The sequence below is a fragment of the Perissodus microlepis genome, chromosome 16 (genome assembly GCF_051167445.1).
Source record: "Perissodus microlepis isolate ML-2025 ecotype Zambia chromosome 16, ASM5116744v1, whole genome shotgun sequence".
In the NCBI taxonomy this organism is placed as follows: Eukaryota; Metazoa; Chordata; class Actinopteri; order Cichliformes; family Cichlidae; genus Perissodus; species Perissodus microlepis.
Window position 1 is genome coordinate 10,449,277 of NC_140476.1, and position 24,936 is coordinate 10,474,212.

Genomic DNA, 24,936 nt, shown 5'->3' on the forward strand with positions numbered 1-24,936 from the left:
GCTCAGTCTCCCTTACCTGTTCCCGTGTTGCTCTTCTTGTAGTTCATCTCATTTCCCAGTTTACCTCCCTGTTTATCCCTGCTGTTGTGTCTTGCCCGTGAGTCTTAGGTCTGCGTCTGTGCTTCCTGTTTTATTTTGACAGTCTCGTGTTTCATGTTCAGTGTCTTTAGCTGTATCATGTTCAGTGTCTTTAGCTGTATCAGCTGTGTTTCCCATATGTTCCCCCTTCTCTCATCACCCACGTATGTACTTGTGAGGTCTGTTGTCATTCACTCTTTGTCAGGTCATCTGTTGTGTTCATGCCATGTTTCCAAGCCTCCATGTTTCTAGGTCTTCACTTTTCCATGTTTGTTGTTTCCAGGGTTTGCGTGTTTAGTTTAGTACTTAGTTTTCCCATTTTTGTCTTGGTTAGTTCCTACCTTTTAGTTTGTATTAGTGGTGGGCGGATCGATCCAAATATCGATTGTATCGATACCAAGTCAGCATCGGTATCAGATTGATACTAGCCTGGTGAGATAGATTCTTTACTTGATGTTCCCCTCTTGTCTGCAATGCTGTGCTTTCAGCGAAGACAAAACAGCCAGGTCGCCGGACGCGTCACTCTTGTGTCAGCATAGAGCAGGCACACTTTGCTCCCCCATTTTTTAAAAAGTTGATAACTAAACCACCACGGCAGACCCGATGGCATTTTCATACTTCGAAGCATAATTTGTTCAAACACATACATTCAATGGCTGCAGCTCTCCTGCTGCCAGCCATGCACATCACCACCAAAAACAACAACACCAAAGCCAGAGAGGCGTGATTGTAGATGCTGTGCACGTGAGTCCATCTCACCTGAAGCGGCATCGCAGAACACACTCCGCCACATGCCCTCATCGCCCGCCTGAGACCAAGGAGCCATCCAGCTGAACCTACTCCCCACTCCGCGAGCAGGCAAGGGAATTGGCCCAGACCATCGGCACCCCCAACCTCCACAAAGAACGGACAGTCGAGGTCAGCCTGTACCAACACCGGCGCCGACTAAAACAGGCGCTTGAGCCGTTCGAATGCCTGCCAAGCACCCGGATACCACTGAAACGGCAACTTGGGAGAGATGAGGTTAATCAATGGCAAGGTGAAATTGATGCTGAAATTGCAAATAAAGCGCCTGTAAAACTTGCTTCTGGTTCTTGCCACTCGAAAACTGCCTTGATCTTTGCTGGATCTGCGCCTAGCCGCCCCTGCTCGACAATGAGCCCAAGGAACGAAGCAGTTGGTACATGAAACTTGCACTTCTCTACCTTAACAAACGGGGGTTCTCCAGCAGGCACATCAGCACAAGTCTCACATGCTTCTCATGTTCCGCCCGGTTCCGTGAGAAAACGAGGATGTCATCTAAGTAAACAAAAGCACAGTGGTTAATGAGGTCCCACAATACATCATTAATCAAGGCTTGGAAAACGGCAGGGGCATTGGTGAGACCAAAGGGTCACAAGATATTCAAAATGCCCAAGATGGGTGTTAAACGCTGTCTTCCATTCATCACCCTCGCAGATCTGCACCAGGTGGTAAGCATTATGGAGGTCAAGCTTAGAAAAGATCGTGGCACCCTGGAGGAGTTCAAAGGCAGACACAAGAAAAGGTAAGGGATATTTGTTCTTTACAGTGATCTTATTCAGTCCCTGAAAATCAGTGTAAGGCTGAAGCATCTTATCCTTCCTTCTTCTTGACAAAGAAGAACCCCACACCCAAGTGGAGGGTAGAATTATACTGACTGCCAGCAAATCAGTAATGTAACATTCCATGGATTCCCGCTCAGGCTTGGAAATGTTGTAAAGCCAACTAGTGGGTAAGGAGGGCGCTGGGGATCAGATCCAATCACACAGTCTTATGGCTGGTGGGGCGGGAGAGAGGAGGCTTTCTCTTTGCTGAATACCTGAGCCAAATCATGATACTCAGGCAGGACTGCCGACAAATCGGGGGGGGCAACAGGCTCTGCAGCGCTGGTGACAGCCGTACTCGGAGTGGCGCAGCGCAAACGCGGTCCATGGCAATGACTGCTCCACCTGGTAATGCTTTTCCTAGCCCAGTCAATCTGGGGGTTGTGTAGTTGAAGCCAAGAATAGCCTAGCACCAAGGGTGTATCAGGTGATTTAAAGAGAAAAAGCTTAATACGCTCCGAGTGGGCGTAATTTTCTGAGTGCGATGAGTAACAGTAGTTAGAGGGCTGCCATCAAGAGCAGAAACTTGGAGAGCTTCAGATAGGGAGACAATGTGTAGACCCAATGCACAGGCTAGTGATTCATCCAGAAAACTCTGCTCAACCCCAGGATCACTTAGCACGCTACACGGGTGAGTGAGGGACCGAAAAATCACCTGAGGTGGGGGGTAGTGTTAGCAGCGGCACCCGTCAGTATTCCCACCGCTACTGATGGGCAGACTCCTTTAAACGCTTCGGGCATGTATCGGCAAAATGTCCCACAAAATACTCACCCATGTGCAGTCTTCTTCTTACTAAACCAGGCTCGTCCCGGTTGCACTGGCTGCTCCTCCTCCTCTGTTAGTTCCTCATCTTCTTCTTTCCATTCAGCAGAAGACATTCCATTCCTGTTGGCAGCATCCCTTCTCCTGACCATTTCCCAAATTCTCCCATATGGTCATCTAGCTGAATACACTTATTGTTCAAAGCATTTAATGTCTTGGGCAGCTCTCTTGTTGCTTAAACTCACGTTTAATGTTCTCATTCAAACAGTTCAGAAAGGCTCCCCGGAGCGCGTTCTCTGGCCATCCAGTCTCCTCGGCCAGGATCCAGAAATCCACGGATCTGCCTCACTCTTACGCCCCTGCTTCAGGGTAAACAAACGATTAGCCGCGCTAATCGTTTGTTTACGGGCAGGCAGCGGCCGCATTTAGCAACGGATTAGACGGTGGAGCCTTAGCAAAAGTACCAGGTGCAGTGAGTAACATACCTTGAAGGTCCGATACCACCTGTCGTAATGCCGTCTGTTCCTTAACAAAATGTCTCATCATCTTTTCGTGGCATTCCAAAACTTCAAAAAAGAAGTTTTTTGAAATGCAGATTTTGCAAAGTGTCCTTGACCGAGACTACCACAGCCTTTACCAGGCACCTGGAGCGCAAACCCTCAAAGGTAAGCTAGCCAGTAGCCATCTATCCATCTTCTAACTCTTCTACCTACCTTTCCAACCTCAGATGACCAGGTCATGTTTATGTAATATTGTTATTTATAATGTGTTCTTCAAGCGGTATAAATTATTTAGGGGCAGATTTTTTGCAACCGTCTCTGCAGACTTAACTTGTGAAGATTGTAACTAACGTTGCATGCTAAGTACAGGTAGCTAGTGCTAGCAGTGGCTATTAGCTACTTAAACAGTTTTCACTAATTTTAGGTATTTTGGAGAATTCACTGAGCAGAAATATATCGAAACCATTTCAGTGAGCACCAGGGCTAGTATGGTGTGGTTTGTTATCGACTTTAATGGGCATATTTGTTTGGTTGCTGACTCGTAAGGAAGGACGGGCATTTCAAGATTGTCCCTATAACATTGCTAGGCTAACAGTGGCATTCTCAAAAGTGAAGCCCAGATCAGAGCGGTCTATGGCTCTGGTCCAGATAGCAAAACTGAGTCCTAAAGTTCTAAAATCGAACTTAAGGATCTTTGACTATGACTAACTTTGACTGAGTCAACAAAATTAACATGTTTGATGTGGTTATCATGGTTTAGGTGTTTTCTGCTATGTTGCCCTACTAAACCAGTCCAGTGTTTAGGGGCTACTCCAGCATGTCATTATTAGACACAGTTATTTTGTATTGGTGTAACTTCAGACTTTATTGAGTAGTTCATTTCTTGTCAATACAGCTGACTGGCATGAGGAGGCTAATGCAATATGCAAAGTTAATGCACAGACATTTTGTCTTTTGTAGATTTTATTCAACTGTTTTTCTGTTCTTGTTATTTAAGATCTTGCAACCCTGAACACTCCAGTATTTTCATTATTACTAGTTGTGCCTAATGATCTAGAAATGTGTCACACTGGATTGGATTAGGTTATTTTGTATGCAAAGACCTGCCCTCATTGATAGGTTTAAAATTACTGTGCTTGTAAGATGCAGTAGTTTGTTGTGGTTGAATAGAAACAGATGTCTTACAGATTCCTATTTCCCTGTTTTGTAGGTACTTGGAGTACAAAGCAGGATCTGCAACATCAGTGATAGCGGTCAATCCCACACAACTTCAATTATCATTGTTTGCTCCAAGCATCCACTTATTTTCCCCAAATTCACCCAGGCAACAGGCCATCACCCAGTCCATCCTCCAGGACCTTATTGTAGGATGCTCTCTCCCCCTGTCTATCATTGAGAATCCACATTTTAGACACTTCCTGCATGTCCTGGATAGCAAATACACTCCTGTGTCTAGGACCACTTTGATAGAGAAGTTGATACCTCATCTTGTCACTAAAGTGAAAGGTGAAATAATCAAAGCCCTGGAAATCCAGCCAAATGTAGCAATAACAACAGACCTCTGGTCTGACCGGAGGCTTCGGTCTTTCCTGGGAGTTACCGCTCATGTTGCCTGCAAGAACAAGGACTCTTACCGTTTACAATCATTTTTGCTTGACTGTAGGCGTTTCACAGAGAAGCACTGCGGTGAACGAATCGCCTCAGCATTTGACAACATAGTTGAGGAGTGTATGGCATTGGCCATAAAATAAGCTACATTCTGACGGATAATGCATCGAATATGAAGCAGGCCTTTAAAGTCAGGATACCAGAAGTAGAGCACCCTGAAGGTGACAGCAGTGATGACCGTGATGATGAAACAATGTGGGAGGATGCAGAAGATTCTGATCCATGGTCAACGGGTGAACGTCTTTCTTGCTTTCCCCACTCGCTGCAAATCTTAATCAGTGATGGGATGAAAGAGGTAAAGGCAATAGCTAGAGCCATTGCCAAAGCCAGCATGTTTACAACCCTGCTGCACAGCAGTAGTAACCACAAAGACTTATTTGAGGCACACTTTGACTCCAATAAGTCCATCCCAGCAGCAAACAACACCCGCTGGAATAGCACCTACAGACAGTTAAAGGCTCTGATCACACTTGACCACAGGGCCATCACTGAAACGTGCAGCGATACAGAGAATTTTGTTTTCAGTCCGAGAGCGGGCTATTAGCATGGTGGTCCCCACTGTTCTGGACTTGAAGAATGGACTGAAGAATCATCTTATAAAGATAGAAGTGCAAATCCCCCAGGTCGTAACTATAGTCAGGGCACTGAAAAGATCCTTAGAGAAACTGTTCTCTGGAATTTTCAGGCAGATTTGCATGGACAAAAAGGATCCAGAAGAGCTGTTTAGCCATCTACTTCCTAGACAGCATAAATGACTGTGACTGTGATGCACTCACCTTTTGGTCAAAAAACAAAGAGTGTTTCCCTAGTCTACACAGTGTTGCCTTGAAGGTCCTCTCTGTCTCTGCCTCTTCCGCCCCACTTGAGAGAGTTTTTAGTAGAGGAGGCATTCTAACGAGACACCACCGCGCACGGCTAGGTTATAAGATGTTGCAATCTTTAGTTTTCTTGAAGTGGAATCAATCACTGTTTTAAAATGTGAACCATTTTCTCTCCCTCCTCTCTGAAAATATGCTGTTTGTTCATTATATATTTGTTCATAAGATATCTGTTATTTGTTCATAATGTCTGTGTTCTATTGTTCCTGCCCTACTGAACAACAGGCTTGATTTCATTGGCAGTGTGTTGTAATCACATGCCACTGAAGACATCAAGATGTCAGAATCTTTTAAGCACTTGTTCTTATTCTTATTAATGCACAATTTGTATTGGTATGTAATATTTGTAGTTTGCATCTGATTCATGTGAGGTGTGCGCATGTCTTTATATTGTTTAATTACAGAATTTTACTTCAAAAAAAGGTTGTTTGACTAAATAAATGTGACCACTGACTGTTAAATAACATCTGCATATCACTTTGTTTTGACAGGCCTAATCTATTTCAAGGAAATTGATATCATACAGTGTAATTTGGCTAGTACTACTACAATGGGACATGATGTAATTTCAAGTTTATAATCTTCAGTTTGATGTTACTATTTTATCTATATATAAAGTATAACTGAAACCAGTTACATATTTCTCATTCTTTAGACAGTTGTTGGAGGTGTTCGCTATTTTGTCAGATGACTTTGGGGCCAGTGAGTACCGTCATGTCAGTCCTCAAAAGCACACAAAACTTGAAGTCTTTTTTGTCTCAGTCTTGGTCTTGTCTCGACTTGGTCTCGGTCTTGTTCTCTTCTCAACTTGGTCTTGTCTTGGTCTCGATACCCTCTGGTCTTGGTATTGTCTTGGTCTCGGTTTAGGCGGTCTTGACTACAAATCTATGTGACGGTGCACTGAGAGTGTCTGGCAAAGGCCCCAACCTGTGAGATCTTCAATTCCCAAATCTAGCAGAATGTCAACCAGCATTACGAAGGAAGGTAGTCTCATTTTTCCTCCATGAAGAGGCTGGGAAGATCAAATCTAAGTTGACTATGTTTCTCACCTCCATTGTCGAGGGAGATGCACACATCTGTAGTTGTAAGGTAGCTGTTGCCTGTTGAGATGTCAGTCCCATTGCTACTAGCCATTTGATGCACTTAGCACTAGCCACAACAACACTGATCGCAAGATGTGTGACTTGTTCCTAGTGGGACTTCACCAGGGCTCTACATTTTTATTGTTTATGTTCATAATTTTTATGGGTAGAATTTCTTGGCAGATTCTTTTTTTCTTTTTTCTTTTTTGCCTGTCCCATTTGGTTCTTTAGCCGTCAGAATTGTTGTCTGAAGACCAACAAGGATACCCAATGGATTTACTTTACCAAGTGGATCATCACGGCCTTCCCGTATTGGTCCATTTGATCGACCTTTCTTGTTATTGTTTATTTTATTTTATTTTCAGTTGTTACAGACGGGACAGACATGACTAGGGGATAGAAAAGGAAGACAGAAAGATGAAGGAAAAGAAAAACAGAGGGGAAGAGGGACAGTGAGAAAGGACACTTAAAAAGAGAAAGAGAGAGAGAGAAAAATACTCCTGGATCACCTGTTGAGAGAAAAAGAAGAGAAAACAAGCAAAAAAAAAGAGAGCAACATAATAAACACAACACCATCGCATTAATCTAGCTAAGTGTAAACAGCAGTAAATACTAAATCTCCTGACACCAACTTAAATTATATGGTTTTGTTGGCTTGTATATTTGACAAATGAGTTAATTTGGTCATAGTACAACATAAATGACAACTGGATTTGAATGTGTAAGCTTAAGTTAAGTTTTGGACTACTTAACCCTCTGGGGTCGACGGACACGCCAGCTCGTCAAAATCACATGACAAAGTTAAGACGACAAAGCAACAAGATGCTTAAATTAAGCTATGGGCTACTTAAAAACATATATGGAGAAATTTTTAATTTCCCGTAAGAATAAGAAAAAGATATCTTCTTCCTCTACAATACCAAAGACTTCTAATAACTGATGTGTTGATGTACTAATTTTACAGTCTTATCTTATGTAAAACAAACAAAACATTCAGACATGACTGTCAATAGAAAAGAATGCCACTGTTTGGCCCTCCTCCTCTGTGTTGCAGCTATAAAAGTGTTGTCTTGTTCAATGTGGAGGAAAGCAGCTGAGTTTAATGTTATGTGTTCGTAATATGTAAGAATCTATGTAACTGAATCTTAAATCTTTTAAAGTATAAAACTACTTGCTGTTTGTTTTTAATTGCTAATGTGGACATTGTACAACAGGTGCAACATCTGCTGAGAAGGAACGTGACATAATCAGGTAAAATGTATGAGTAAAACAGCATTTGAACGGTATCATAGAAACATTGCTCAGCCATTTTAATGTCTGGTATTTCTTTCTAATGAATATAATATATCACTATTACTGATCTATCTTATCCACTTTCTGCTTAATACGACACGTATTAAGCAGAAAATGGGAAACTCCAGTGAGACTGTATCATTTGTCCTGGCTGCTTATGGAAATATTGGAGAGTTAAAATACCTTTATTTTACCATAATACTGGTCTGGTACCTCTCTATATGTGTGGCCAACACAGTTCTTATTGTAGTCATACGTGTGGACAGAAGACTGCATGAGCCAATGTATATACTACTTTGTAATTTATGTGTGAATGAAATAAATGGCAGCACATCACTGTATCCTCTTTTGCTCTCACAGATGTTTTCAGACAGCCACGAGGTGACTGTGCCGTGGTGTTTTCTGCAGATGTGTTGTTCGTGCACAAGTGCTTCTGTTGAGCTTTGTAGTTTAGCAGCCATGGCTTATGACAGATATATCTCAATCTGTAATCCATTCAACTATAATGTTATTATGAACACAGAGAGAGTGTTTTTGTTTATTCTGCTGGTGTGGGTGTATTCATTTCTTACTTTTATTTTCTCATATTCATTTATCTTCAATTTGAAGTTTTGTGGAAATATTATTCACAGCGTGTATTGTGACCACCAATTAATAATTAGACTTTCATGTCCAGTTTCAATCCAAAGCTTTATTTCTGATATATCCTTTGCCATTCTGAGTTTTTTCTTACCCTTCAGTCTCATTTTAGTTTCTTACCTGAAGATTTTGACAGTTTGTCGAAAAACATCGAAGGAAAACAAGCAGAAAGCTGTGACTACTTGCACCCCTCAGATCATCTCTGTGTCAAACCTGTGTGTCGGGGGCATTTGTTACTTTATTGACTTCAGGTTTGTAGTTTCTCAGGTACCAGATGAAGTTCGTATAATTTTGCCTATGTATGTCCTCATTTTTCAACCTATGCTCACCCCATTTATGTATGGATTTAATTTACCAAAGATAAGGCAATCATATCAAAGGTTTCTGTTAAAGAGAAAATAAATATCTTTATTCAAAATGAGGCTCTTTTAGAGCATCTTTGTTCTGTAGGAGAATGACATTAAGCAGATATATTTGAATTCACAAAACACCCATGCAATACTTCAAAATAACTTTGTACATGTAATTTCTCCTAATTCTAAACAAAGCAATTTATTAAACAGTCCAAAATTGTGTCTTTTTATGAATTTGTTTTAAATAATCTACCAGGCTCAGGTCATGGTGTGACCCTCTATAGTATTGTATTGCTTTTAACCAGGAAACAAAATTTTTAGTTGTCACACTGTCCTTAACATTGTCACCCAGAACAGGTAGAGATGGAATATATATGCAGTCAGATCATGAACTTATACCAACGTACAGCAAATGCACACAAGATCTTTTCACTGGATGCAATGTTACTCCAAAGGCCAAAGAAGAGAGATGTGATATTCAACCGATTTCCATGAAGCTCCACACAGAACACAGGAAAACATAGGCCTACAATCATAATACAGACTAATTCATAATGTGGCAGCCGCATGAGGCTCTTCTTACAAAGTGGTTGCTGCCTGTAATAATGGTAATCCCTGAATGAGATAGTGGACACTAAATTTCACTATATGTTTAGATTACTTCTGGTAGGACAAGTATAGTGCAGTTATAAAATCAGCTAAAGCAAAAACTCAAGTGTGGGAGGCCATGGAACAGGACGTAGGGCCTACTGGGTGTAATTTTTACAAAACTTAAGTTGACTCAGGAGAAGAAAACAGTCCTCTACTCACATAGAGTATAGTGCTGGTCGGGTGCCACTTACTTTAAATTAAGATACCAAGATAGCAAAAGACTTTGTGATACAGTGAAATGGATCTACTGACTTGAGGGCAAATCCGCTCCACTGTGTCACTCAATTCTGGCTATACGGACAGGTTTTGACCCACCTGCAGACAGCACATCATCAAACAGCGGACCGACTGTTCAGCAAACACTTCATTTTTTTAATCTCCAAATTTTACGAGTGGCTCTCACACAGAAAGTACTGAACTGGACAATAGCATTTCCTCAAAAGAAAAAAATGTCAAAAACTATGTCTTGTCATACATTGTCACAGAGTTGGGACCAGGAAGCAGAGTTGCAGTCTTACACGGCTATCTGCAGCTTCTCCCCTCCTGTTAAGGCCCCCCCCCCAAAAAAAAATCCAGATAAAACAGACAAAAAACAAACTAAAAACCAGCAATAAACAACTTAATCATAAAAAATCAAAAAGAAAGGACAATATAGTATCCACATCTGAACCAAAGAGTAAAACAGTTAAATGTGGATTATTAAATATTAGGTCTCTCTTCTCAAAGTCTCTGTTATTGATGCGCGAATCATGAACGAATCGTTCAATACTCGAGAATCACTTTACTGACTCATGAATCATGATTCACAAGCCCAACTGACTCACTGACTCATCCCTGTTGCTGTTAGCAAACTAATTTCATTAGTAGAAATATATCTAGCTTATAATTAAAATTGTGGAGAAAAACACAACATCCAGTATCTTAACAAAAACATTTCTGCTCTGAACTGGAAGAAAAAACCCTGAGTAGAAGCTCACATCAAATAGCATGTTAGCATCGCTCTGCTAACATGCTAACAGCACATTTGAGCTACTCACCCCCTCCTTTCCTGTGCTGAATCTTAGTGTAAGCGAATCACTCAGGACTCACTAACCCCCTCCCTTCCTGTGCTGAATCATAGCGCGAACGAATCACTCACTCACTCACCCCCTTCCTCCTGGCTCACAGCTTCTTCTTCTTGCTTGGCAACCAATGTTAAGGCACATTACCGCCCCCTGGCTAACAGCTCAGTGGACATTTAGATGAGAAAATATATATTTGACACATTTAAGGAAAATACTAATAAAATAAAAATAAACAAAATAAATGTTCCCTTTAGAAATGCTTTTGCTCTTTTTTGCTCAATAAAATAGTTGTTTTCTTTTAGAATCACTGATCTTAGCAGTAGGATATACATGAAAAGAGAAACAAATTAAGTTTGAGTGAAAATGTAAATTTTTTGCACTCTCTGGTCAACTGACTCAGTGACTCAAATGACTCAAAAATTCCGATTCACTTTGGTGAGTGACTCATTAAAACTCGATTCAGTAAAAAGAATCAAATTTACCATCACTAGTCTCTGTTAGTACATGACTTAATAATTGATCAACAAATCAATTTACTCTGCCTTACAGATGTCACGGCGGGGTGCGCCGGTGTGAAGAATGAGGTAGACCCAGATGCAGACACAGTGGAGACAAAACGTAGTTTCAAAAATAAAGCGAGCCTTTATTGTGGCTGATTGCAGAAGAAAAACATGAAACTAGGGAAACTAAGGAGAGTATGAACACTGTGTTAACAGAAGGCTGTGACACTCAGTGAAAGAACTATGACAAAACTATGAACACTGAGTAAACTAGGAAACACAGTGAAACAATGAGGTAAACCTATGAAAACTGTGGTGAGGTTAACAAACGATCTGACACTGACTGATGAAACTAGACTAAAAAGAATAACAAAAACACCAAGAAACTCAGAATACTGGGTCACATGACCCAGGACCATGACAACAGAAACAGGATGATTATGTTAGTTTAAATCAATCAACACCCCTGAGTCATACTAACAACCAGAAATTTCGAAGCACAGGCTGAAGGGGCGGTGTGGCAGCAATTTTTCACACCAGCCTATTAATCAACGAAAGACCAAGACAGACTTTTAATTCATTTGAAAGCCTGATGCTTAACCTTGTCCACCCCAGCTTCAAAACTCAAAAAACAGTGTTATTTGTGATCATCTATTGTCCACCTTACACAGAGTTTCTCTCTGATTTCTCAGACTTTTTTATCTGATTTAGTTCTCAGCTCAGATAAAATAATTATTGTGGGTGATTTTAACATTTATGTAGATGCTAAAAATGACAGCCTCAACATGGCATTTAATCTGTTATTAGACTCAATTGGCTTCTCTAAAAATGTAAAAGAACCCACCCACCACTTTAATCCCACTCTAGATCTTGTTTTAACATATGGAATAGAAACTGAACATTTAACAGTGTTTTCTGAAAACCCTCTCCTGTCTGATCATTTCCTGATAACATTTACATTTACAATAATTGATTACAGTCTACTCCCCATTACAGTGGGGAGTAGACTTTATCACAGTAGATGTCTTTCTGAAAGCGCTGTAACTAAGTTTAAGAATATAATCCACCCACTGTTATCATCTTCAATGGCCTGTACCAACATAGAGCAGAGCAGCTACCTGAACGCTACTCCAACAGAGGTCGATTATCTTGTTCATAATTTTACCTCCTCACTACGTACGACTCTGGATACTGTAGCTTCTGTGAAAACTAAGGTCTCAATCAGAAGTACCTGACTCCGCGGTATAATTCTCAAACACGTACCCTAAAGCAGATGACATAAGCTGGAAAGGAAATGGCGTGTCACAAATTTAGAGGATCATCATTTAGCCTGGAGAAATAGTTTGCTGCTTTATAAGAAAGCCCTCCGCAAAGCCAGAACATCTTACTATTCGTCACTGATTGGAGAAATAAGAACAACCCCAGGTTTCTCTTCAGCACTGTAGCCAGGCTGGCAAAAAGTCAGAGCTCTGTTGAGCCAACCATCCCTTTAACGTTAACTAGTAATGACTTCATGAACTTCTTCACAAATAAAATTTTAATCTTTAGAGAAAAAATTACCAATAATCATCCAACAGATGTAATATTATCTACAGCTACTCTTAGTACCATTGATGTTTAGTTAGACTCTTTTTCTCCAATTGATCTTTCTGAGTTAACTTCAATAATTACTTCCTCCAAACCATCAACGTGTCTTTTAGACCCCATTCCTACAAAACTGCTCAAAGAAGTCCTGCCATTAATTAATTCTTCGATCTTAAATATGATCAACCTATCTCTAATAATCGGCTATGTACCACAGGCCTTCAAGGTGGCTGTAGTTAAACCTTTACTCAAAAAGCCATCTCTAGACCCAGCATCCTTAGCTAATTATAGGCCAATCTCCAACCTTCAAGGATCAAAAATCCTTGAAAGAGTACTTGTCAAACAGCTAACAGATCATCTGCAGAGGAATGGCTTTTTTGAAGAGTTTCAGTCAGGTTTCAGAGCTCATCACAGCACAGAAACAGCTTTAGTGAAGGTTACAAATGATCTTCTTATGGCCTCTGACAGTGTACTTATTTGTGTGCTTGTCCTGCTAGACCTTAGTGAAGCGTTCAATACTGTTGACCATAATATCCTATTAGAGCGATTAGAACATGCTGTAGGTATTACGGGTACTGTACTGCAGTGGTTTGTATCATATCTATCTAATAGACTCCAATTTGTACATGTAAATGGAGAGTCCTCTTCACACACTAAGGTCAAATATGGAGTTCCACAGGGTTCAGTGCTAGGACCAATTCTGTTTACATTATACATGCTTCCCCTAGGCAGCATCATTGGAAGACATAGCATAAATTTTCACTGCTATGCAGATGACACCCAGCTCTATCTATCTATGAAGCCAGGTAACACACACCAATTAGTTAAACTGCAGGAATGTCTTAAAGACATAAAGACCTGGATGGCCGCTAACTTTCTGCTTCTTAATTCAGATAAAACTGAGGTTATTTTACTCGGCCCTGAAAATCTTAGAAATATGGTATCTAACCAGATTCTTACTCTGGATGGCATTACCTTGGCCTCCAGTAACACTGTGAGGAATCTTGGAGTCATTTTTGACAAAGACATGTCCTTCAACGCACATATTAAACAAATATGTAAGAGTGCTTTCTTCCATTTGCACAACATCTCTAAAATTAGAAATATCCTGTCTCAGAGTGATGCTGAAAAACTAGTTCGTGCATTTATTACTTCCAGGCTGGACTACTGCAATTCATTATTATCAGGATGTCCTAAAAACAACATCCTGGGACTAGAAAGAGAGAGCATATTTCTCCAGTATTGGCTTCCCTTCATTGGCTCCATTGGTTAAATCCAGAATTGAATTCAAAATCCTGTTCCTCACATACAAGGTCTTAAACAATCAGGCTCCATCTTATCTTAATGACCTTGTAGTACCATATAACCCTATTAGAGCACTTCGCTCTCACATTGCTGGCTTACTTGTTGTTCCTAGAGTATTTAAAAGTAGAATGGGAGGGAGAGCCTTCAGTTTTCAGGCCCCTCTTCTGTGGAACCAGCTACCAGTTTGGATTCGGGAGACAGACACTATCTCTACTTTCAAGATTAGGCTTAAAACTTTCCTTTTTGCTAAAGCATATAGTTAGGGCTGGACCAGGTGACCCTGAATCCTGCCTTAGTTATGCTGCAATAGACGTAGGCTGCCGGGGATTCCCATGATGCATTGAGTTTTTCCTTTCCAGTCACCTTTCTCACTCACTATGTGTTAACAGACCTCTCTGCATTGAATCATATCTGTTATTAACCTCTGTCTCTCTTCTGCAGCATGTCTTTCATCCTGTCTTCCTTCTCTCACCCCAACCGGTCGCAACAGATGGCCGCCCCTCACTGAGCCTGATTCTGCCGGAGGTTTCTTCCTGTTAAAAGGGAGTTTTTCCTTCCCACTGTCGCCAAAGTGCTTGCTCATAGGGGGTCATATGATTGTTGGGTTGATGGCAGCATAACCATTCTGCTATCTCACCAGGAAGTAATGCCAAAAAATGCTCCAGCACAATGGCATCCAGCAACCGATCCTCCTCTCTCATCAGACCAAGCTCCAGCCACCTAGCTGTTGCATCCCAGAGCTGACAGTTATACTTGCCTTCATCCAGCTAACCAGGAACAAATGGCAGTGTACCTCCAGAGAGGCCCAGCCAGTCTAGGATCACCATACTTAACATTATTAATGATAAAGCTTCATAAAGATTTTAGAACAATGAAATGTCCCAAGTACTGATTAACGAAAGGGAATACTGATACCTTCGGTTAAAATGTTTTTCGAATACATGTTGACAACATTTCGGCTCACCTTTGCATTATTACAATTTGAACATTTCTCATAATTTTTTTGACAATGTCATAAAACAGAAACACACAGCAACACCTTAATCAAAAATGACAAAGTAAATTGAAACTTTGATCAAATATCCACTCTAAGCATAAATGTACTTTGATGATAGTCATGTTTTGCTCTCTCCGACTAGGGCAAAAAATGACTCCACCTTGGCAAGGTACAAATCCACAATCGCCTTGTCTCTGGATTTTCTTTTTCCAATTAAGTCCTACAAAATTATACACCTGGGTTGGCACAAATCAATGTATTTGATAGCACCGGAATTGTCCAGCATTTTGACTAAACTAAAATCAAAGATGTTCAAAAGATGACTGGAGTGCAGAGGGGCACAGATGTATAGTGAGGGTGCCCTGGGAGTGTCTGGCAAAGGCCCCAACCTGTGAGATCTTCAATTCCCAAAACTAGCAAAACGTCGACCAGCATTCCGAAGAAGAAAGTTAGTCTCATTTTTCCTCCTAGAAGAGGCTGGGAAGATCAAATCTGAATTGACTATGTTTCTCACCTCCATTGTTCAGGCAGCTGCACACATTTGTAGTTTCAAGATAGCTGTCGCCTGTTGTTACAGAAATACACAAACCAGAGGTGGACATGAGGTGTCAGTCCCATTGCTGCTAGCCATTTGATGCACTTAGCACTAGCCACAACAACACTGATCGCAAGATGTGTGACTTGTTCCTGGTGGGACTTCACCAGGGCTCTACATTTTTATTGTTTATGTTCATTGTTTTTATGGATAGAATTTCTTGGCAGATTCAAGTGCAGGAGGCTTCAACTTTGGTGGTGTCAGGATCTCAACTTAAATTATATGGTTTTGTTGGCTTGTATATTTGACAGTTGAGTTCATTTGGTCATAGTACAACATAAATGACAACTGGATTTGAATGTGTAAGCTTAAGTTAAGTTTTGGACTACTTAACCCTCTGGGGTCGACGGACATGCCAGCGCGTCAAAATCAGGTGACAAAGTTAAGACGACACAGCAACAAGATGCAGCGACCCGGAGTCTCCATTTCAACTTGGGTCGAAAGTGCGGACTTCAAGCTATACACCAGTTTTTAAACTGCGTTGATAGGCCACGTAAAACCAGAGTTATGATAAAAAAAATACACGCCATCTGTATTTTCTGAATAAAACAGTGGTGTTAACAGCAGGAAGAAACGGTAAAAACAGCATTTTCTACAGATACCGCTAGCAAACACTCTCTGCTTGCGAGTGAAAAAAAAAAAAGAAAAGACACCTCTTCCCTTCCCTGGTGGTGTTAAAGTGTACCATGTCAACCAATCAAAAAAATGATATGGCAACATCTGGCATTTGGTTGTTTGGGAAGAGGGGGAAGTTTTAGGAGCGACACTGGTGAGATTTGGCATTGAGAGATTAGTGATGTTTAGTGTGTTTGGAGGCTATAGTTAGTGTGTAATGTAGTCATTGTTCTGTTATGTATGTCAGTTATACTGATGAATGTCATAGTTGCTCCAAAAAAGCTACCAAAGGCAGATTCCAGTGTAAAATCTGTCTCCACATGGAAAACAGGACTGATACACCTCCTGCTGTCAGACCTGCAGGGTTTAGGCTTGTGTTGTCGTCCTACAATGTAAAGAAACTATATTTTGGAGTGGCACAAATCGTTTGTGTGCCTTCCTATTTGATGCAGAACACCTGATTGTTCTGTAAGTAGTTTTAAATGGTTATATAAAAAACGCCTGAGGCCTTGGCTGCATTTTTAGGTAAATAGTACCATATAACTTTGTTGTTTACAAAAAACTGTGCATAATTTGTAGACATGTACAATTTCTATTTGCATTTAAAAACATTGATGGAGAAATTTGAATTTCTCTTAAGACTAAGAAAAATTTATCTTGTTCCTCTACAATACTAAAGACTTGTAATATCTGATGTGTTGATGTAATAATGTTACAGTGTATCTTATTTAAAACAAACAAAAAAGTCAGACACGACTGTCAATAGAAAAGAATGCCACCGTTTGTTTCTGTTTCTGAGAAAATAAATGTCTTCGTTCAAAATGAGGCTCTTTTAGAGCATCTTTGCTCTGTTGGAGAATAACATTCAGCATTCATATTAGGGGTCAGAGACATATTTGAATCACACCAATGCAATTTTTTATTTTAAAATAATTTTGCAAAAGCTACTTTGCGACATGTAATATTCCCTGGATACTAAACTAAGCAATTTATTAAATACTCTAAATTGATCATGCTCATGAACTTATACCAACGTACAGCAAATGCACACAAGATCTTTTCACTGGATGCAATGTTACTCCAAAGCCCAAACAACATAATTGTGATATTCAACCCCTTTTCATGAAGTTCCACATAGAACACAGGAACACTACAATCACAAATGCAAACTAACTCATGCATAAACACACAAACAAACAGAATCCCCAGTTATTATTATTACTATTATTATTATTGTAACAAGAAAATCAAAGAACTGGTTTTCTTTGCCTAGTGCCAGTTCCACACCTGCAATAATGCGGCAGCTACACGTGACTGTAGTTCCAAAGTGCTTGCTGCCCGTAATAATGGTAATCCCTGAATGAGATAGTGGGCACTAAATTTCAGTATATGTTTAGATTAGTTCAGGTAGGACAAGTATAGTGCAGTTATAATATCAGCTAAAGCAAAAACTCAGGTGTGGGAGGCCATGGAACAAGACGTAGGGCCTACTGGGTGCAATTTTTGCAAAATTTAAGTTGACTCAGGAGAAGAAAACAGTCCTCTACTCAGACAGAGAATAGTGCTGGTCGGGTGCCACTTACTTTAATTTAAGATACTAAGATAGCAACACACTCTGTGAGGGCAAATCGCTCCACTGTGTCACTCAATTCTGGCTGTCCGGACAGGATTTGACCAACCTGCAGACAGCAAACAAACACTGGGCCGACTGTTCAGCAAACACTTCCTTTTTTAATCTCCAAATTTTACGAGTGGCTCTTACACAGAAAGTACTGAACGGGACAATAGCATTTTCCCAAAAGAAAAGTATGTCAAAAAATATGTCTTGTCATATATGCTTTATTCGTGGTGTTACCTGTTCAGTGAATTTATACTGGTAGGGGATAACGAAGGTAATTCCTTCCTTTGCCATTTTTATTAGGAAATGTGAGATTGTGTCGAGCTGACACAATAGCATGAGCTGTTTATAGCACGACAGACACCAACCAGCAACCACCTTACAGCCACAGATGGAAGCTGCAGCCTCAACAATGGAGGTGTGGAATATTACATTGAGCCCAGTTGGACCAAAAGTCTTCTTCCATGGTCTCACAAAACTCCTTCCACTCCTACATTTTTGATTTAGAACTTTTGTTAGAACTGGACACTGCTTGGCTTGCCAGAAACATTCTGCTGCCTCAGAAGTCTAACAGACTCAATTCAGTATACACTATCTGGTTTGGAGATTACCACCACTACAGGCAGAAACTACCTTGCAGCCACAATTTTGTGCAGCTACTTGAACATTGCATGTGTAGAATATGGTCCACTCTGAGTCAATGTCCTCAGCTTTCCTTGGAAAACTGTTGAAGTTCTGCTGCAGGTGGGAGTCAAAGATGTCACAGGCTGGTGCTTCTGCCAGGTGTTCCCAGCGCAACCTCACTATGTTTAGGTCCACCAGGTCTTTCCAGCATCCTCTCTGTCACTTTATCCTAATCACTACCAGGTGGTGATCAGCTGACGTTTCAGCTCCTCTCTTCATCCTAGAGTACAGAACAGCAAGTAACTTTGAGCTGCATGAAGGGAGTAAAACAAGCATTTTCTCAGTTAAAACTGTCTTAGCTTAGCCCCTCTATCTTACAGATGTCGGGGTGCTCGGCCTTTTGTTACACACGAAACAAAATAAAGACGAGAAGTAACAAGAAACATGAACATGCCCGAAAGACGACTTGGCGAGGAAGTTTACTTTTATTTGTTTAATTGTTTACTAAATGATTGAGGTGTATAATAAACTGCAGTGGAGTTTGAAAACAAAATATGGGTGTGTGTGGTTGGAGGATGTGTTTGTGCCGGGGGAGGTGCAAAGATTTTTCTTGGAAAACAAAGGGGGGCATAGCAAAAAAAGTTTAACCACTGACATAGAATAACCTAAACTAGACTTAAAACTCAAGGCAACCTGATAATACTACAAGAACTTAAAATCCTTTCAATATACCTAAGAAATCACAAATATAACAATAAACTCAGACCAAGCCGCTGACATAGTGTTTCTGTGCTCAGTCTCCCTTTTGTGTTTCCATGTTGCTCTTCTTGTGTTTCATCTCATCTCCCCATTTGTCTCCCTGTTTATCCCTGCTGCTGTGTCTTGCCCGTGAGTCCTGCAATGTCATGTTCATTTGTATTAGCTGTGTTCCCTGTGTATTTCCACTTCCCTTGTCACCCTTGTGTGTATTTATGTGGTCTTTTGTCATTCATTCTTTGTCAGGTCATCGGCATTTGGGTCCTCCTCTTCTCTCCTCACGATTTGCCATGGCAGATTGTGACAACATGATAACATGCAGTGCTGATGTTCCCGGGACTGGAGCAAATTCTCTTATGATAAACTACCCAACATGTGTACCTTTGGTCTCAAAATTTGTTCTTTGGGTAGGACCTTCCTCCCAGTTTTCTTTATTTAGGACCACCACCCCAGCGGCATCCAGTTGAACAGCAACTCAAAGAGAGAACAGAGTGAGGCCACCTAGCACAGTGCAGAAATTACATGTCATGTACTGGTCATTAATGCATCCCAGAGCTGGCAGTTACTTGCCTTCATCCAGCTAACCAGGAAACAATGGCAGCCGTCCTCCAGAGAGGCCCAGTCAGTTTGGATCGCCTTACTTAACATTATTAACAATAAAGCTTTATAAAGATTTTAGAACAATGAAATGTCTCTTTGGCTCTCGGAGGAGGCGGACGCATCTTTCACCCTCTCCCTCCCTTATCTTCCCTGCTGCTGCTTCTATGTCTTTGTCTAGTCTCGTCTAACTCTAACCCTCAAAGAGTTTCTCAGTCTTGTTCTCTAAAACCTAAAGAATTATGGATTTGATCAACTGGTCCCGTAACAGAATTGACACCTTCCTGGGCTTGGGAGAGCCCGACTGTCTACTGACTACTCGATGGTCGGTTGTGTCGTGCATCTGGCAACACTTTCAATGGAAGACATTGAATAATATCTACCAATTCGGAACCACGGTAACAGAGTTCTAGCTGATTGGAGCTGGCTCGGACCTGGCTTATCGAAGAACAAGTAGCGGCTACAGCTGTTCAAAATCCCATAAGGCTGGTCGACATGATAGACGATTGGCAGTGCTGTGAGTTCTCAGACTGTGTTTTGAATGCAATATGGATAAGATCATGGAGAAGCTCATGGCTCTGCAATATGGATAACATCTTGGAAAAGAACAACGGGAATTGAGAGAATTGGTGACCAGTGATGGACATTAGACCAACTGTAAAAATTGGATGCAGTTGTTCGCACTAAACACAAACATTCACCATCTTCACTCATGTGGCTATCCCATTGGCGCAAGCTGACGGCCTGCCAAGGTGAAGCTGACTGGACCAACAAACTTCTCCATGATAACAGGATTGTTGTCAGAACTCTTTGTCCCTCCTTCAAGGCCGCCTGGGTCCACTGGAGACTGTTTACCTTCGCTTAACCGGGCCTGGTGACACTTTCTCTCAGCTGAACACAGGATACACACACGCGCGAAACATGTACACTGATACTGATATCAGTGTACATGCGCGAAACATGTACACTGATACTGATACGCCCTCACTATAACCATAGCTGGACTGGCCATTGGGCATACGGGGCAAAAATTGGGCATACTTGGGCATACCGAGCAAAAAATCACCATTGGCCAATGGTGATTTTTCGTTTTTATGGGCCGATGGTTTTTTTTTTTTTCTTTTTTTCGTAACGGTATAAACACTGAAAGGTGGTGGATTGGCCAGAAGCTGGGAGATGTGTAAAAATAACTCAATTGTTTGGTGGTGGCTATTGCGGAGCTTCCACAGATTCATTAACATTAGCAAGTGTTGGAGGCGAGATGACGGAAAGGTGAGGCAGGAGGAGGAGAGACCCGAGGTGGCAGGAGGAGGAGAGACCCGAGGTGGCCGCCGGTCTGAGTGTCAGGTGAACTGAACTTCAGGTGAGAACTTATGACCTGCAGTCTATCTGGGTCAGATATAAACCAAGTTTAGGTGGAGTTTATTTTCGTTATGCTGACTTTTTACAGTCAGTTACAATAACTCGTACTGCGTACTAGCTAGCATGACGGAGTTGCTATACAGCTGGGTGGGTGCTATGATGTTACTGATAGTGAACTTTATTTTATCTATAAGGTTAGTTAGTAGAGTTTTCCAACCATCCCATTAAATATTATTTAATATTACTTTCTAGTATCAGTTGATGTTTGCTGGAGCCACAGCTGTAAAAGCTGCTGGTCATGATATCGGTTTGGATATGTGGTGAGAGGGAAACATGAAGATGAAACCAGGAGATGTCCTTACTGAATCATCAGAGCTGAACAGGTGATGGAGAAACAGGTTTACCTTTTAAGTGACATGAATGAGTTGAAGGGAAGATATGAGAAACAAATAACACCAGGATCCTTTTTTACGAGCTGACAGCTGGTAACTGTGCAGGGGTGGGTCTAGCAAAGTTTTGCCAGAGGGCCAGGTAGGGCATTAACAAGGAAAGGGGGGGCACGAAGAAATACTTTTCTTTCTTATTCTCATTTAAAATGTCTCGCTTTTAATAAATAATTATCTGAATCTTACAACAAACGTTTTCATCTAATGTAAAATGTATAGAAATCCATTATTGTACATAGTAATTTTTTTTAGGGTCCCATCATAATTTCTTCAGAAGTAGCTAAGTAGTGTATATGATGCCAGTATTTTCCCACATTTTCTAGATTCTGTACCAGTACTGTGTGTAAAATGCCATCAAAAAGTCAATTAAGTTTTATTCTTTCTCACCTGTCTTTCTGTCTCCTTTCACTCTTTTAAAGGTTGCCATGTTAGAAAAAATATTTTGCCCTGCCATGCTGTTTATTGATATGGTAAATAAATAGTTTATGAAAATATATCTAAATCTGGTCCTGTGCAGAGATAAGGCTTCTCTGTCTTAATTTCAGGTTTCCACCATATGTTGTAGATAGTTCAGGAGGTTAACTCGACCAAGCAGTCTTTGGGTTTTGGCTAAGTACTGTTTAGAATACCAGAATAGGGAGGATGGTGTAGGTTTAAGTTTATTAGATTGATACATATATACCAACAAGACAGTGTACATCACTGTAACAGCAGTTTTTGTTTTGAGGCTTTATGGTTTTTCCTATAATACCTGGTGTGCCGGTCTCTAGTCAAAATGCTGGGGCTGATTTTTTGTCCCAGTCCAGCTCTGACTATAACCCTCCCTCCCCCGAATCCAACGCCTCCTCCTGTGCTTACCTCCCATCCGATGTGGACAGCAGATCAGCTGGAGGCGCAATCGAAGATTGCAGCGGTCCCAGATCCAGCTGTACACACTGGAATATTCTCGCATGTTGCTTGTCTGTGTTTTATTGTGTTATGGTGTGGTGATATCTGTACATTTCTGGATTATCCTTTTGTGTTACACATTTCAATGTTTTTTTTTCCCTTGCTTACCTAGCCTGACCTGTCTCCCCAATGTGATGTTTGTGTATTGGTCGGCAAGGTCTGTCATCTTGGTTGTGGGCAACTGCAGCCGAAAAATAAAAATCTCATTTTATCATATCATCGGGGAAGATCAGGGATGTATAGCAGCTTCAATCTTAAATCAGACAAGGATGGGACAACATTCCTCTCCCAAAAATCCAGCAGTTAGTCTCATCAGCCCAGATGTTTACAGACTGTTGTTAAAAGAAAAAAGGATGCTACACGATGGTAAAAATGGACTTGCCTCAACTTATTGCGCCCATCACATTAAAAATGACTTTATTTCCTAAAAGGCGATGTTGTGAGTAAAATATGGGTTTATGAGATTTGCAAATGATCGTATCCTCTTTTTATTTACATTTTGCACTGTGTTCGAACTTCAGAAATGTTGCTTTTAATTTTTTCTATGAACATGAAATTCATTTATGTTTCATTTTTACCACTCCAGAACTAAATGTCTGTAGATTCAAATTCCAATTTGAAACACATAACAAACATTTAGAGAAACATGTAGGGACATTAGACTTTCCCTACAGTTCTGAACAGCTTTGCTGATTTATAAAAAATATAATATCATACTTAAAACAAAAGTCAGAAACAGACAAAGAAAAAAACAAAGGAACGTCTGCCATTGCCTCCAACCTTGACCCACCCACTTCATTTCTTCTCCTCTTTGCTGTTGCTATAAATGTTAGGCTTTTTTCTCTTTGAGCTGGGGGGGGAGGGTAATGACTATAATGTTATGTTATAATGTCGTTTGTTCTTCAGTTCAAATTAATTTCTCAGCTCAAATCTTTAACCTTGTATAGAACAGTTTATTGTTTATTATTTCACTGATTATGTAAACATTTTGTCACAGGTGCCACACCTGCTGAGAATGAAGATGTCTTAATAGCGTAACAATTATTTGTAAAATAGCATTTAAACAATATAATAGAGACTTCTCTTTGGCATCTGATACCCATATCTATATCTTAAAGAACCACTGATAACATTATTGATTTTGTTCTCTGTCTCATATGAAGCAGAAAATGGAAAACTCCAGTGAGATTGTGTCATTTGTGCTGGCTGCTTATAGAAATGTTGGGGATTTAAAATACCTGTATTTTATCATGATATTGTTTTGGTATGTCTCTATATGTGTGGCCAACACAGTTCTTATTGTGGTCATACATGTGGACAGAAGGCTCCATGAGCCAATGTATATACTGCTCAGCAATTTATGTGTGAATGAAATAAATGCCAGCACATCACTGTATCCTCTTTTGCTCTCACAGATGTTTTCAGACAGCCATGAAGTGACCCTGCCGTGGTGTTTTCTGCACATGTCTTGCATGTACACAAGTGCACCTGCTGAGTTTTGGAGTTTAGCAGCCATGGCATATGACAGATATATCTCAATTTGTCATCCATTACGCTATAATGTCATTATGAACACAAAGACAGTGTTTTTGTTGATTCTGTTCGTGTGGATTTTTTCGCTTAGTTTTATACTCTCATTTTCTTTCATCTTTAGTTTGAAGTTTTGTGGAAATATTGTTGACAATATTTATTGTGACCACCAATTAATGATAAGACTTTCATGTTCAGTTACAACCCAGAGCTATATATCTGGGATATTCTTTGCCATTGTGAGTATTTTCATCCCATTCACTCTCATTTCAGTCTCTTACTTTAAGATTTTGGCAGTTTGTCGAAAAACATCAATAGAAAACAAGCAGAAAGCTGTGACTACTTGCACTCCTCAGATTGTCTCTGTGTCCAACCTGTTTGTTGGCTGCATTTCTCAATCTATTGACTTTAGGTTTTTAATAGCTTGGGTACCGGATGAGGTCCGTATAATTTTACCTATGTATCTCCTCATTTGTCAACCAATGCTCACCCCATTTATGTATGGATTTAATTTGCCAAAGATAAGGCACTCATTTAAAAGGCTACTTTTTAAAAGAAAATAAATCACTTTGTTTAGCAAGAGACTGTTTTAGAGAACCTCTACTCTGTGGGAGAGTGATATTTAGCAATCATCTCATAGACATATTTTATTCATTTATTGATACATACAGCAAAAGCTCTTTACAGACTCAAATTTGCTCTTAACTCCTTTAGTGAAATGTTAATGGTACTATTCTTGCAAACAAAACATTTATGGGTATGCATGCAATGGGTTTGTTAAAATAAGAATTTATTTAGAAAACTCCACTGATGTATGGATTTAATTTGCAAAAGGAAAGGTAATCATGTAAAGGACTTCTGTTTA

General features: G+C 40.4%; 2 protein-coding genes across 2 annotated transcripts; both read left to right on the forward strand.

Annotated features, from left to right (window-relative positions):
- Positions 1 to 8,001: 8,001 nt before the first annotated feature.
- On the forward strand, positions 8,002 to 8,928 carry LOC146370436 (olfactory receptor 7A42-like). The gene has a single exon (XM_084908766.1). It carries the CDS (start codon positions 8,002 to 8,004, stop codon positions 8,926 to 8,928), a length of 927 nt encoding a protein of 308 aa, XP_084764892.1.
- A 14,782-nt stretch (positions 8,929 to 23,710) lies between these two features.
- Positions 23,711 to 24,634, forward strand: LOC146370437 (olfactory receptor 10A3-like). The gene has a single exon (XM_084908761.1). It carries the CDS (start codon positions 23,711 to 23,713, stop codon positions 24,632 to 24,634), a length of 924 nt encoding a protein of 307 aa, XP_084764887.1.
- The last annotated feature ends 302 nt before the right edge of the window (positions 24,635 to 24,936 follow it).